General features: G+C 44.9%; 2 protein-coding genes across 2 annotated transcripts; both read left to right on the top strand.

Annotated features, from left to right (window-relative positions):
- The first annotated feature begins 681 nt into the window (after positions 1-681).
- MYF6 (myogenic factor 6 (herculin)) lies at positions 682-2,674 on the top strand. The gene is made up of 3 exons (XM_012656328.1): positions 682-1,416; positions 1,699-1,789; positions 2,035-2,674. The coding sequence occupies exons 1-3, from the start codon at positions 898-900 to the stop codon at positions 2,151-2,153; spliced, it is 729 nt and encodes a 242-aa protein (XP_012511782.1). The 5' UTR covers positions 682-897; the 3' UTR covers positions 2,154-2,674.
- A 7,605-nt stretch (positions 2,675-10,279) lies between these two features.
- MYF5 (myogenic factor 5) lies at positions 10,280-12,538 on the top strand. Its single transcript, XM_012656330.1, has 3 exons — positions 10,280-10,925; positions 11,724-11,799; positions 12,244-12,538. Exons 1-3 carry the CDS (start codon positions 10,425-10,427, stop codon positions 12,432-12,434), a joined length of 768 nt encoding a protein of 255 aa, XP_012511784.1. The 5' UTR covers positions 10,280-10,424; the 3' UTR covers positions 12,435-12,538.
- The last annotated feature ends 7 nt before the right edge of the window (positions 12,539-12,545 follow it).

Genomic DNA, 12,545 nt, shown 5'->3' with positions numbered 1-12,545 from the left:
TTTGCACTAAAACTGGTTTTAAGGAGGAGTTATGTGTTACATGTATTGCAACCCTATTCTCTATCGCACCCCTAGTACTACTGCTCCATAATGGAAGAGTACAGAATTCAGATCTTGGTTGCCCCCTTCCCCCCAAAAAAGAGATAGCCGAGGAAAGTCTCTATGGAAGGATCCAGAGAGTCATTTCATACAGTAACATTGGATGTGAGCACCCTTGAGCCACCCCCTCCAGCTCCCAAAACATCTAACAGCCTTAGTAAAAGAGAGGAAAGAGATTTACCTGCTTCTATTGAGGCTGAAGCCTGAAAGCCATGTATAACCCTTGAAGGATTGTAATGGTTTTAATCACAGGAATAGCATCTTTTTGAGAGACAGGAGAGAGAAAGGAGCGGAACCACTCTGCAAATATTAACCAGGCTATTTTGGAGCAATGGCTATTGCCTTTGAAATCTTTCATCATGGGTCTATACTTAGAATTCAGATGCGAGCGGGGGGAGGGGAATGGAACAGCATTAATCCCCAGTTGTTTTGAAGTTGTCCAGTAAGCAGGTTAGCATCTAAACTGTCCAAAATGGAAGTGTTCGATGCTTTGTTTAAGTTATGTGATTCTCTCTTTGTGTTTTGTTTTAACCTGTTCTACATATAGTCACATCACTCTGGGAGATGACACTTCTCAGTTTTCTTTCAAACTAGATTTTATAGAGAGCACTAGCTGTAATCACATTGGGAGACTGATGCTCCATGACAGCTAAAAGTTGGATTGAGTTTCAGGAGCTACTATATATAAAGCTGGGTCGACTTATGTCACCGCACTAATTAAATGCCATCTGGGTGGTTCCTCTGGGTTTTTGACTCCAGCACCCAGTTCGGATAGAGTCAGAGGCCAAGGAGGAGAACATGATGATGGACCTTTTTGAAACTGGCTCCTATTTCTTCTACTTGGATGGGGAAAATGTTACTCTGCAGCCGTTAGAAGTGGCAGAGGGCTCTCCTTTGTATCCAGGGAGTGATGGTACCCTGTCCCCCTGCCAGGACCAAATGCCCCCGGAAGCAGGGAGCGACAGCAGCGGAGAGGAACATGTCCTGGCGCCCCCAGGCCTGCAGCCTCCCCACTGTCCCGGCCAATGTCTGATCTGGGCTTGCAAGACTTGCAAGAGAAAATCTGCCCCCACTGACCGGCGAAAAGCCGCCACCCTGCGCGAGAGGAGGCGGCTAAAGAAAATCAACGAGGCCTTCGAGGCACTGAAACGGCGGACTGTGGCCAACCCCAACCAGAGGCTGCCCAAGGTGGAGATTCTGCGGAGCGCCATCAGCTACATTGAACGGCTGCAGGACCTGCTGCACCGCCTGGATCAGCAGGAGAAAATGCAGGAGCTAGGGGTGGACCCCTTCAGCTACAGACCCAAGCAAGAAAATGTAAGCCTAGATGCCGCAGGGGCAGGGAAATGCAAAGGCTGATTAAACGCCTTCCTTAGGGGCCTTAACCTCCAGCTGCTTGGTCTATTTTCCCTTCCCCCCTTTTCGCCCGCCCCTCCCGCTCCCTCTCTAATGAACCCCCAGTGACCCAAGAAGACCGGGTGCCTGCAATAGGCAGGAAATGCGTACCCGGCGGAGGAAACAGAAAAGCCCCCCACCGCCCCCCAGAACTCCCGGAACCGATGTCTCTTTCCTAATCTGTGGCCTTGGTTTTCCCTCCAGCTTGAGGGTGCGGATTTCCTGCGCACCTGCAGCTCCCAGTGGCCAAGTGTTTCGGATCATTCCAGGGGGCTCGTGATAACTGCTAAGGAAGGTAAAGTAAAAGAAAGGGCACTGAGCTACACCAGAGAAAATCCGGGAGGGAGCTAGGGGGCTTGTTCCGGGCCACAAAAAGCTCGAAGCGAGAGCAGGGACGCGCCCTGGCAGAAAGGAGCTCTTTGCGCGGGACCGGTTCTTCTGCGCCGTCAAGACGGCCTCGCGCGGGGCGCGGGGCGCGGAGCTGTCTCCTTCTTCTTTCTTGGGTGCTATGTGTGTGTTTGATTTTTTGTGTGTGTTCAGGAGGAGCAAGCCTTGATTCGTCTGCCTCGAGTAGCCTTCGATGCCTTTCTTCTATCGTGGACAGTATTTCCTCGGAGGAACGCAAACTCCCCTGCGTGGAGGAGGCGGTGGAGAAGTAACTCGGGCCGACGCCTGAGACATTCTCCACGCGGCAGGACGATCCCACCCACCCCCCGGCCTAATCCTTTAGATTAGATCATATTACATTAATATTCAGGAACCCAGGCCCAGGAGTTTAAGAAAGGGAAGGAGACATATTCACAAAGAAACTTTTCAAACACTTGTGCACGTTCAAATGAAAAAGCCTTTTTGGCTTTTGGCTTTTATTTTTTGGAACCGCGAGTGTGACTTGGGTCTAGCACCCTTATTTTACTTTTGTTTGGTTGGTTTTATAATATATTAACTTTTATTATGGTGATACTTTTGTGCCATATTCAAAAGAAGTTCATTCCTGTCTAAAAGCAAAGTGGGAACGTTGCATTTACTGTTAGTAATATTTAACGTACTTTTGTAAATAGTCTTAGTACTTTCATTTTTTATCTAAACCTAAGAAATATATTTTAAATGTGGAATGATGTATTGTATATAAAATGTGCAAATATCCTGGTATTGTAATATTAAAAATAAGTTTCTGTATGAACAGAGTTGGTCCTAATTTGAACTGGAAAAATATTTCGAGGGCATGTGTACAAAAGTAAAGAGGAACGATATTTTAACGTAGACACTTCAGAGGTCCATTTATTTAGGTGTTATTTTAAAGCTGAATTTAAAGGGAGGAAAATCCGTTGTTTTCCTTTGTCTGAATTAAACTGGATACTTTTCTATCTCATGAAGACCTCACCCTTGTGATTGGAAGTAAGGATATCCAGAAGGCATCTGTCCTTTTCCTTTTAGCAGCATCTTCCCCCACCCCCGCCCCATTTTTATTGTCCTATACCTGGAGATCTGGGAGAGGTTTACTTACCTAAAGTTTACAATCGAATTTTCAGTCAGTAAAATCTTGTGGCAAAAAATTGCCAATCCCAGCCTGAGCAACATAGTGGATACCATAACAAAAATAAATGAATAAATAAATAAATAAATAAATAAGCCAGGCACGGTGGCTTCTGCCCACAGTCCCAGCTACTCCAGAGGCTGAGGCAGGAGGATCACTGGAGCCCAGGAGTTCAAGGTTGCAATGAGCTATGATCAGGCCACTACACCTCAGCGTGGGTGACAGAGCAAGACCCTGGAAGAAAGGAAGGAAGGAAGGAAGGAAGGAAGGAAGGAAGGAAGGAAGGAAGGAAGGAAGAAATTACCACGCAAAAACTTTTTGCTTATTTCCCTAAAAGATCTTCAGCTCATTTAGTCCAATTGCCTTCCCTCTTTGACTTGGCAGGCCACTGCCTTCTGAAGAAACGTTGACCTGGAGTACCCAGGGGCTGCTCTGGCATTGGAGCCAGATCTCTGGTCCCCTCCCCAGTTTTCTTGAACTAGACTGGTCCCTAGCCAAGGAATATCCTCAAGGCCTCCTTCTGCTTGGGTTTGTTTTCCAAATAGAAAGATAAAAGAAGGGGGCAATCTGTCTCTTGAGATGGGGTGGGGGCAGTATTCTTTGAAGGGAGGGTTGCTTTAAGAGAGGGAGGGGTGAAATGGTTGAGAGCGAAAGACAACAACAACACACATGAAACCTCTTAGCTGGGCCAAACAGCAAAGCCCCAGAGAGGCTAGAGGCCCCAGGAGCTCCTCACCATGAGGATTTTACAACGTGCGCCAGGTTTGTTTATCCAGTAACCTCAGGAAAAAAACGACCACGAAGAAATGACCACCGAGAAATGCATTGGGAAATGAAACAGAGGAAAGAAGCCAGCCATTGCTTTTGACTTGCCACTTCTCTCTTACATTCAGTAAACGGCAACTTGACTCCCTTCCCCTTAACTTCTGCCTTTCCCTTTCCCCCTCTCCGACAGCTAGTCTTGAGTTCACAGATGTGAAGATCAAATCGAATTCAGCATTTCCTACCCCAGCCTTGCTTCCTAACCCTCCAAAGGCTGGACCTTCCTATTGTGCACCACGGAAGTTCCAGATACTGCCACAGACAGTGTCCCCTGCAGGCGTGGAGCTGTATCCTGCCCCTTTTCATCCCAGAAAAGAAGACCTCTTCCCAGAGGAATTTACTTTGTTTTCTGAGTATATAGATAATTCTAAAATACTTTTAAAATGTAGAAAGGTTCTTCGAAGAAACTGACATTGACATACAACCCCTTTTAAAGGTTTGAAAGAAGCAGGTGGGATATTTAGTGGATGTAAACTGCTGAGCCTCTGTGGGGGTTGACTACCTAGATTGAATCCAGGCTGCTACGTCCTGCTTAGTGCTGTTTTCTCATTTAAAAATAATGGGGGCAATAATAGTGCCCAACTCCTGAGGTTGTGAACATTCACTGCTATAACATATCAAAGTGCCTAGGCAAAACAGGGGACAAAATAAAGCACTAGATGTCAACTCTCTTTTTCCTTAGTAAATCTAACTTGACCATCAAGAGCTTTTTCTTCCACCAAAAGCCATAGTTTCTTCAGCCTTTGCTGGCTCTGGCTGGGGAAAATATTGATACCAATGAAAACAAAAGCAACATACATGAGATGCTTAGCATTTTACATAGCATTTACGTAGCATTTTACATTACACATAATCCTACAACAACTTGTGAGAGAGGTACTGTTATTACTTCTACTTTTAGAGAAGATCTTTTGAAACAGAGAGGTTCCTGCATCTGCTAAGTACCATATAGAGCCAGGACTCGAAGCCAGGCAATTATCAATGCATTCAAGCCTGTGGTCTCAACCATCATGCACTCTGAAAGAGAAGCCTTGGGAAATTAATAAGGAACATTTTATGGTTGTAGAATAATTTGGCTCTCTTTGACATTTATTTTCCAAAAGCTCTTTCTCAAGGGTGGCTAGCTAGTGAACTCCAAATTAGAGCAGTAACTAAGAAATAAGTGGTAAGGCATTTCAAAGTAGCCAACCAGAAATGTGTGAATATGTCTGGGTTAATCATGCTTATTATATATCTCTAATTTTTTTTCCTGAGAATCAATAGAAATTTGCCCTAAAATGTATATATACACACCTATACTTTTAAAAATCAGATTCATTACACAACTGAAATAGAATAATGTAATTGACCGGATGTACTCATTTACTATATGATTGCACATATATTTATAATAAGATTTGTGGAATAAAGTGCTCAGCAGCAGAATGCTTTTATCAATTCACAGACTTGTTGATGGATTTTATTCAGTCTTTGCAAACCAGATCCTCTCTATCTCTCTTAGTTGGGAAACCTGAGAAATTGTTTGGAATAAGTTTGCCTATAGAAGTCTCTTCATTAAATAGAGCAAATATTTCCCAAAGACTTTATGTGACCTCCACTGCTGTAGCTGACATGTTAGGCTTCCCAGTGAAATCCTTGGTGTGTTTGCAATTAAAATGTTTTTGTTCGATATTGATGATGATAATCTTTACCAAGGCCAAAGCCAAAACAAACAGGGCTGTGGAAGCAGAAAATCAAGACATAATAACTTGGTACAGATAAGCAATTTGGGATTGAATTCAAGCCTCTTTCCAGAGGCACGTATAAGGTTATCAAGTATAAAATAATGAGTGATTTTCTTTGTTATATTATCATAGAAATAATTTGTGGAACATCAAATGTCAGTTTTTTAAACTAACTTTAATTATCATACCAGGATCGTTGAATTCCAAGCTTGAACATTGTGGAAATCCACTTATGTCTGATGGTCTCACTTTTTTCCCCCAACTCTTTCGTATGTTTTGGGGGTGAAGGGAGTGCTAAAATTTAGTATTCACAACTACTTTTTAAACTGTCAGACAAATCTTGAGATGCTAAAAGTGACCTCTATCCTTATGAAGACATTTTTGACTGAAGTTAGAAGAATATACCCATTTGCATTTTTCTTCTAGTAACATTTCATTTCAAAACGCCCCTCCCACAACATCATACCTGGACTTTTTTTTTTTAATTTGTTAGTTTAAATATGAATATCTCTCATTGCCTAATCCAATACATTGATAAATTAGCAATAACATGGTATTTTCTCAAAGATCCAAGCCATCAAGATATTTCTCCCACAGGCCCCTCTAGTCACTCCCTTAAACTAATTAAACTTATGAAAGATGGTGCTCCTTCCTGGAGTTTTCACTCCGAAAGAAGCAGTTTTTTGCAAGCCTAGTTCAGAGTCAGTGTGTGCGTTGGAATGGCTATGCCATGTGCTGGAACAAAGATAGCGCTGTAAGAACTGGCTACTTTCTCTACTCTCAAGGCTGCTAAATGTCCTTACTTAGGCCTTTGATCTCTCCTGGAAGTCTTCTAATTCAAGCAGAGGCCAATGTCTTCCTCAGCTGTCTTCTCCACAAATTCTTCCAGCAGCTCTGGCAGGTACTAATGTGTTTACTTAGGTGTGCCTGATTCACAGAGCTAATAGCAGTTTGAAATTGTTTAACACATTGTGAAGTCATCTATAATAAGCAAAAATATCAAGAGCGACTCCCTCTGTCCAGGAGTTGATAAGGATCTGCAGGTAGGGGCAGAAGCAAATTGAGATGGATTTATCTTTTTATATGTATTGGGTTTCTCCCTCTAAAAGAAGCATGAAGAATTTTCAATAAGGTAGAATTCCCAGGATGGGCAAAATTTACTAGGAACTATGAGCGTCATTTTGCTCGTGTGGTCTGTCCACCAATACTAGTTTGTTGCCATAATGCTTAAACTAAAATAAGTTATGCAAAAAAAAAGTCGATGTTATTTAAAAGTCATTGCAATTTAAACTTGTTTATAAATCTAAACTGTAAGAAAATTAGACATTTATTTATTTTGTTCAGAATGTAAAATGAAGCAAATGTAAATAAATAAATTATTTATCGAATTTACCAGAACCTTGGTGGGTATTCATTCACAGCACCAGGAGTGGCCGAGTTTTCTTTCCTTCATCTGGCTACTGTGAGACTTTCCTAGCAGACAGTCAGTGTTGGAATATCTTTTCTAACATTCTGTTAACATATTATATAAATGTGAGTTTTCTCTGCAGGTTAAAAATTCACTTCTCTGGAGTAATAGTGGAAAAACAGATTATATTTTCATTCTTTCTGTGAGGAGTAAAAGCCAATCTAGTCTGATTTTAAATAAAAAGGGTACACTGATAGCTCCATCTTTTTTAAAAGCAATTTTTAAGTTTTCCCCATGTTTCCCTGTTCAATTTCTTACTCAAAAAAAAAAAATCATTTTTCTCTATGGCGCTTACTCACCCAGTTCCTCACTGATCTCTTGCAAGGTCTCCCTGGGAAAAAGAGCAGGAGAACCTCTCCTGGATGGGGGACAGCAGTCATCTTTGTGGCACTGGCTGCCTACCTTCTTTGAATAGTGTCATAGTGTCTCCTTTTTGGGGGAAAGAGGGGATCTCTTTCTTCTATCGCCCCTAACGGCGTTTTAAAAGTTTTGTCTCGTTTTTTACTTTGGTGCTCTGCGATCCTATTTTCAGCACTTGAGTCCCAAGGGCCCTCACCCCCAGACCCTCTTCCCCCCTGGCAAGTACCATGAAGACACCGGCCGCTTGTGTTTTCTTGCCTTTTTTAGTTCCAGCCGCCTGCTGCACTCCGGTAAATTTGTTTTGAGATCACCTTACCGAAGAGGGCCCTAACCTCTGAGCACTATTGTTACTGACAGAGGCTCCTGAGTGACAGCGTCTTCCCAGGCAGGAGAGCTGAAGCAAAGCTGTGGAGCTTTTGCGGGCTTCTTCTCTGGCGTGCTAAGGAAGCGTGCTGAGCCCGAATTGGTAGCAGAAGAAAACAAACAAAATCACCTCTAGTAGCGGGGAAGCTGAAGCTCTAATGACCGGGTGCCTAGTTTCCAATCCTCTGTGACCTCGGGGCAAATTACCTAACCTCTGGAGCTTGAGTTTACTTTCTTTTTAAAATGGGTCTAATAATAGCTCCCACAGGATCTCTGGGAGTATTAATTGAGTTAATATATGGAAACGGTTGAGAACAGGGTTCAGCAAATAGAAAACCCTCAATAATTGTTAGCTACAAATACATCACGTGGAGGGGATTGGGTACAAAACACATTAAATGTTTTCAGAAATTAGCTGAAAGGAGAGCAGAAATGTAACCTCTATCTTTCACTTAAACTTTAAAGACAGGGTTTGTGTCCAGATCACAGCTCTGTTTTAGCTGCACCAAATGTGCTAGTATGTGGACTCCACGGCCAATAAAAGTGGTCTTGGGGCTGCTGACAGAACGTATGGGATCTGGCTGAGAATTTCTGGGGGAGAATATCAACCCACTATTGTATTTCAGAGGTAGCAATGTGCTGTACACGCGAAATGTTTCCACCAGCACTGACCGTCTTAGATTCCACCTGGGCCCTTCAGGAACTTGACTCTTTTTATCTGGTGTAGCCCTGGGTACCGTATTCATTTCAAAGGCATAGACTTGTTAATAGCCCCAAGAAAGGTGCAGATGGATTTCCCGCTGGTCAGGTGATTAAGCGCCCATTGGTGTGAGAGGGAGCCTGATTTTCAGGAGGGATCTTTGTCTTAGGGATGATGGGACAGGGGTGAGGGGACAGTGACAGGCATGGGCTAGCAAACGTTAGTGACTGACACTGTCACTCTCATATCCCTGGTTTTCAGTGCCTTCACTTCAGAGGGAAGACCTCACCCTGAAAAAGTTAGTACTTCCCTGGCGCCTGCAGCTGCTGGATCAGTGACCTGGGGATGCTTTAGGAAAATAATTCTGTGAAAAAAATAACACCAAGAAAAGCTCCCCGCCCCAATAACTTAGGAGCCACAACACTGAGTGGACTGGATGACCCTAGGTGGAGTTGAGAACACTTCCTCTTCTTCTAATGGGGCCACAAGCCCTGGTCCAAAACCCCAGACTATTTGTGTAGACCTTAAGTAATTGCTTTTCCTAAATATAAACAGCACCTCCTCAACCCAAGTGATCTGAAAGTGGGTTAAGTGTGGAGGGAGATTGGTAAAAGCTGATTAATAGATTCATTCTCACTTAAATGGCAACCTTCCCCTCTTGCCTTCTACCTGCCAAAGTTCCAAAGACCCTGCTGCGACTGCTTTTCTGGAAGACTTTTGTCACCGAAGTGTGTGAAGTTACTCATGGTTTGAGGAGCTGGAAATTTTACACGAGCTGAGGATTGCTGTGCCAGCAGCTGGGACGCATCTGTAACGGTGTTAGTTTGCCTGAAAGCAGAAAATTAGCAACCCCAAAGCCCAGCTTGGCTGTTTAGTCTGTAGAAATGACAGGCTGGAGCAGAAAGAGAGGAAGAAAGGAAACTCGCCCCTGGAAAGGGAATTTGACTTCTACAGTTGGGCTTCTTCGATTGCAAATCTTAGCGATGTTTTCAGTGCAGGTCTTTGGCCTGCTCAGGGTCTAGCAAAGGCCTGGCAGAAAGGAGGTGGCGCTCGGCAAATATGTGTAGAAAGGAGAAAGGAAGGAAGCTGGGAAGGGAGGAATGCTCCCAGTCACCTGTACCCACTTCCACCTGGACTCCCCCACGTATAAGGAGAACTCAGAGCCGGCCCTGTCTAGGGAAAAGGAACCACCCCATTATCCTCAGTAACACAGAACCTGTAATAAATGACAATCTGATCAGAATTTTACCCACCTCAATCTACACAAAATAGATTTTAAAAAGCAAACTCTAGGTTCAGTCCACGATTGAAAACATCACGTCATGTTTTTAGTACCCGTTACTCATCCTGATTGAAAAAAAAAATCCTTAAATAATTAAAGTTCATGCAAAAGAGACACCTAAAAATAAGGTGTTTCCTCAGGTCCAGGACTGGTAGGGCAGGTCGGCTATTGGTGTCTGCTCAAAGGGAATTCTATTTATTATTATTCTTTTTAAATGTGCAAGAAATTGCAAAAAGTTGGACTTCCTGTTTCTTTTGTTTGTGACACCTTTTAAGTATCCCTTGGTTTAGGTTATGTAGAGAGTGCAAGTGAGCAGGTTGGGGAGCCGTTCCCACCCCAGCAGAAATGCAGTAAAACCATTAGCGTCAAAGGGACACTAAACAGCAAATTGTCTCCAGAGGAAAGGCGGAGGTTTGCCCAGACAGCCCCCGCGGGGCTTGCGGTGGGATATGCTAATAGTGCCCGGCCACTGGGGCCGGCCTCCCTCCCTCAAGAATATATAAATAGTCCCAACCCCAGCTTGTCGACCAGGCCAACAGGCGTCTGCCCTTGTTAATTACCAGAGAAACCTACCGGGGAGCTCCGTCTGGGATTTGCGGGTCTGCAGCGGCTCTAGGCTCCGGTTTCTCCTTTATCCCTCTCGCTGCCGTCCAGGTGCACGTCCTGCCTCTCGTAGGATGGACATGATGGACGGCTGCCAGTTTTCGCCTTCTGAGTACTTCTATGACGGGTCCTGCATCCCATCCCCCGAGGGTGAGTTTGGGGACGAGTTTGAGCCCCGAGTGGCTGCCTTCGGGGCGCACAAAGCAGAGCTGCAGGGCTCAGACGAAGACGAGCACGTGCGAGCGCCCACCGGCCACCACCAGGCTGGTCACTGCCTCATGTGGGCCTGCAAAGCGTGCAAGAGGAAGTCCACCACCATGGATCGGCGGAAGGCGGCCACTATGCGCGAGCGGAGACGCCTGAAGAAGGTCAACCAGGCTTTCGAGACACTCAAAAGGTGCACCACGACCAACCCCAACCAGAGGCTGCCCAAGGTGGAGATCCTCAGGAATGCCATCCGCTACATCGAGAGCCTGCAGGAGTTGCTGAGGGAGCAGGTAGAGAACTACTACAGCCTGACGGGACAGAGCTGTTCCGAGCCCACCAGCCCCACCTCCAACTGCTCCGACGGCATGGTAAGCAGTAGCCCTGGTACCTACTAGGTTACCCTGATCTTTTCTAAAAATCCTTACACCTCATTTAAACCAAGTGTGATGGGGACAGTGGGGTAGGACAATTGCTGAGTCGCTTTGAGACAAGAGAGGTGTCCACATTTAGAAAGATACCAGGAAACAGGGGCTGAACAAGATTTCGATTTGACTTTGTACCCGGTTCTAGGTGTGCACTGTAACAGAGGGTTAGCACATGAGACAGATGGCTGTGAACGCTCAGTCAGATGTTTTCTCCATCACTCAGTTTATTCCCAAAGTACACCACCTGCGGATGCTGCCATACACTAACATCTGAAGGCAATGCTTGTAACTTAATGAAGAAATGGAAAAAATACCCACATGTCCCCAGTTCCTGCTCTGCTAAGGCCTGGCTGGCTGGAAGGAGATGTTGATGCATTCTTTTCAGAGGACGTTTGCTCCAATGCTGCCAGGTTTTAATGTGTTTTTGCCCTGGGAAAGTGTTCTTTCCCTGAATTAGTGTGGCTTCCTTCTACTCCAATCCATTTTGCATGGTTAACCCAATGCACATTGCCGCCGAGTTCCACCCCCTCTTTCCTTTGCTGCTGCTCTCCTCTTCTTCAAGCACAGAGATTGACCTCTGTGCCCTGGGGATTTGGGGAGGGCTAACCCTTCCTAAATCAAGGCAATGACCACGTAGAGTAGTCAGTTTACAGAGCTGGTACGCAAGCACTGCCTCGGCCTAGGTCAGAGCATCTTTTGCCAAGAGCTGAAAACAAATTTCTTTTGTGTCTTGTGTTATAGCCGGAATGTAACAGTCCTGTCTGGTCCAGAAAGAGCAGCAGTTTTGACAGCGTCTACTGTCCTGATGTACCAAATGGTAAGAATTGATAACTTGAGAGGAGTTTAAAGACCAGTTCAACCTCACAATTCAGCCTATCAAAGCAGAATCTGTGCATCCAGGTAATATTGGGGAGGGGAATGGAAGTGATGGTTCTTACGGGAAGACTTTGGCAGAGCAAAACAAACACACATCTTCTGCTCCAAATCCACCCCCCCACACACACACACGCACACCCGCACACACACACACACACACACACACACACACACACACACACCCTCTTTTGCTTGAAATATTCCCACTACCCACCTCCACCCTCAGGAATTGCCAGATATTGGCTGCAAATTTCTACATTAGGCCTTCTGTGACCTCCTGACCCCTGGGTGTCAAAGGAACTGACCTACAGTTTAAGGGGCAACATAAGCAAGTCTATCTATCTGGGGATAATTTTTTTTAATGTTTGTCTCCTTGTATTCTTAGTATATGCCACAGATAAAAGCTCCTTATCCAGCCTGGATTGCTTATCCAGCATAGTGGACCGGATCACCTCCTCAGAGCAACCAGGGTTGCCTCTCCAGGACCCGGCCTCTCTCTCCCCAGTTGACAGCACCGATTCACAGCCCGCAACTCCAGGGGCCTCTAGTTCCAGACTTATCTATCATGTGCTATGAACTAATTATCTAATCTAGATCAGTTCTGCCAGGAGGGCCTATTACACAGAGGAGGAAGGAGGCCCCAAAAGTCCTAAACCAAGACGACCTGTATATAAAAATATGTTTTCA

Source organism: Propithecus coquereli, unplaced genomic scaffold, assembly GCF_000956105.1.
Source record: "Propithecus coquereli isolate 6110/MARCELLA unplaced genomic scaffold, Pcoq_1.0 Scaffold50, whole genome shotgun sequence".
NCBI classification, from domain to species: domain Eukaryota; kingdom Metazoa; phylum Chordata; class Mammalia; order Primates; family Indriidae; genus Propithecus; species Propithecus coquereli.
This window is presented reverse-complemented; position numbering and strand designations above follow the sequence as displayed.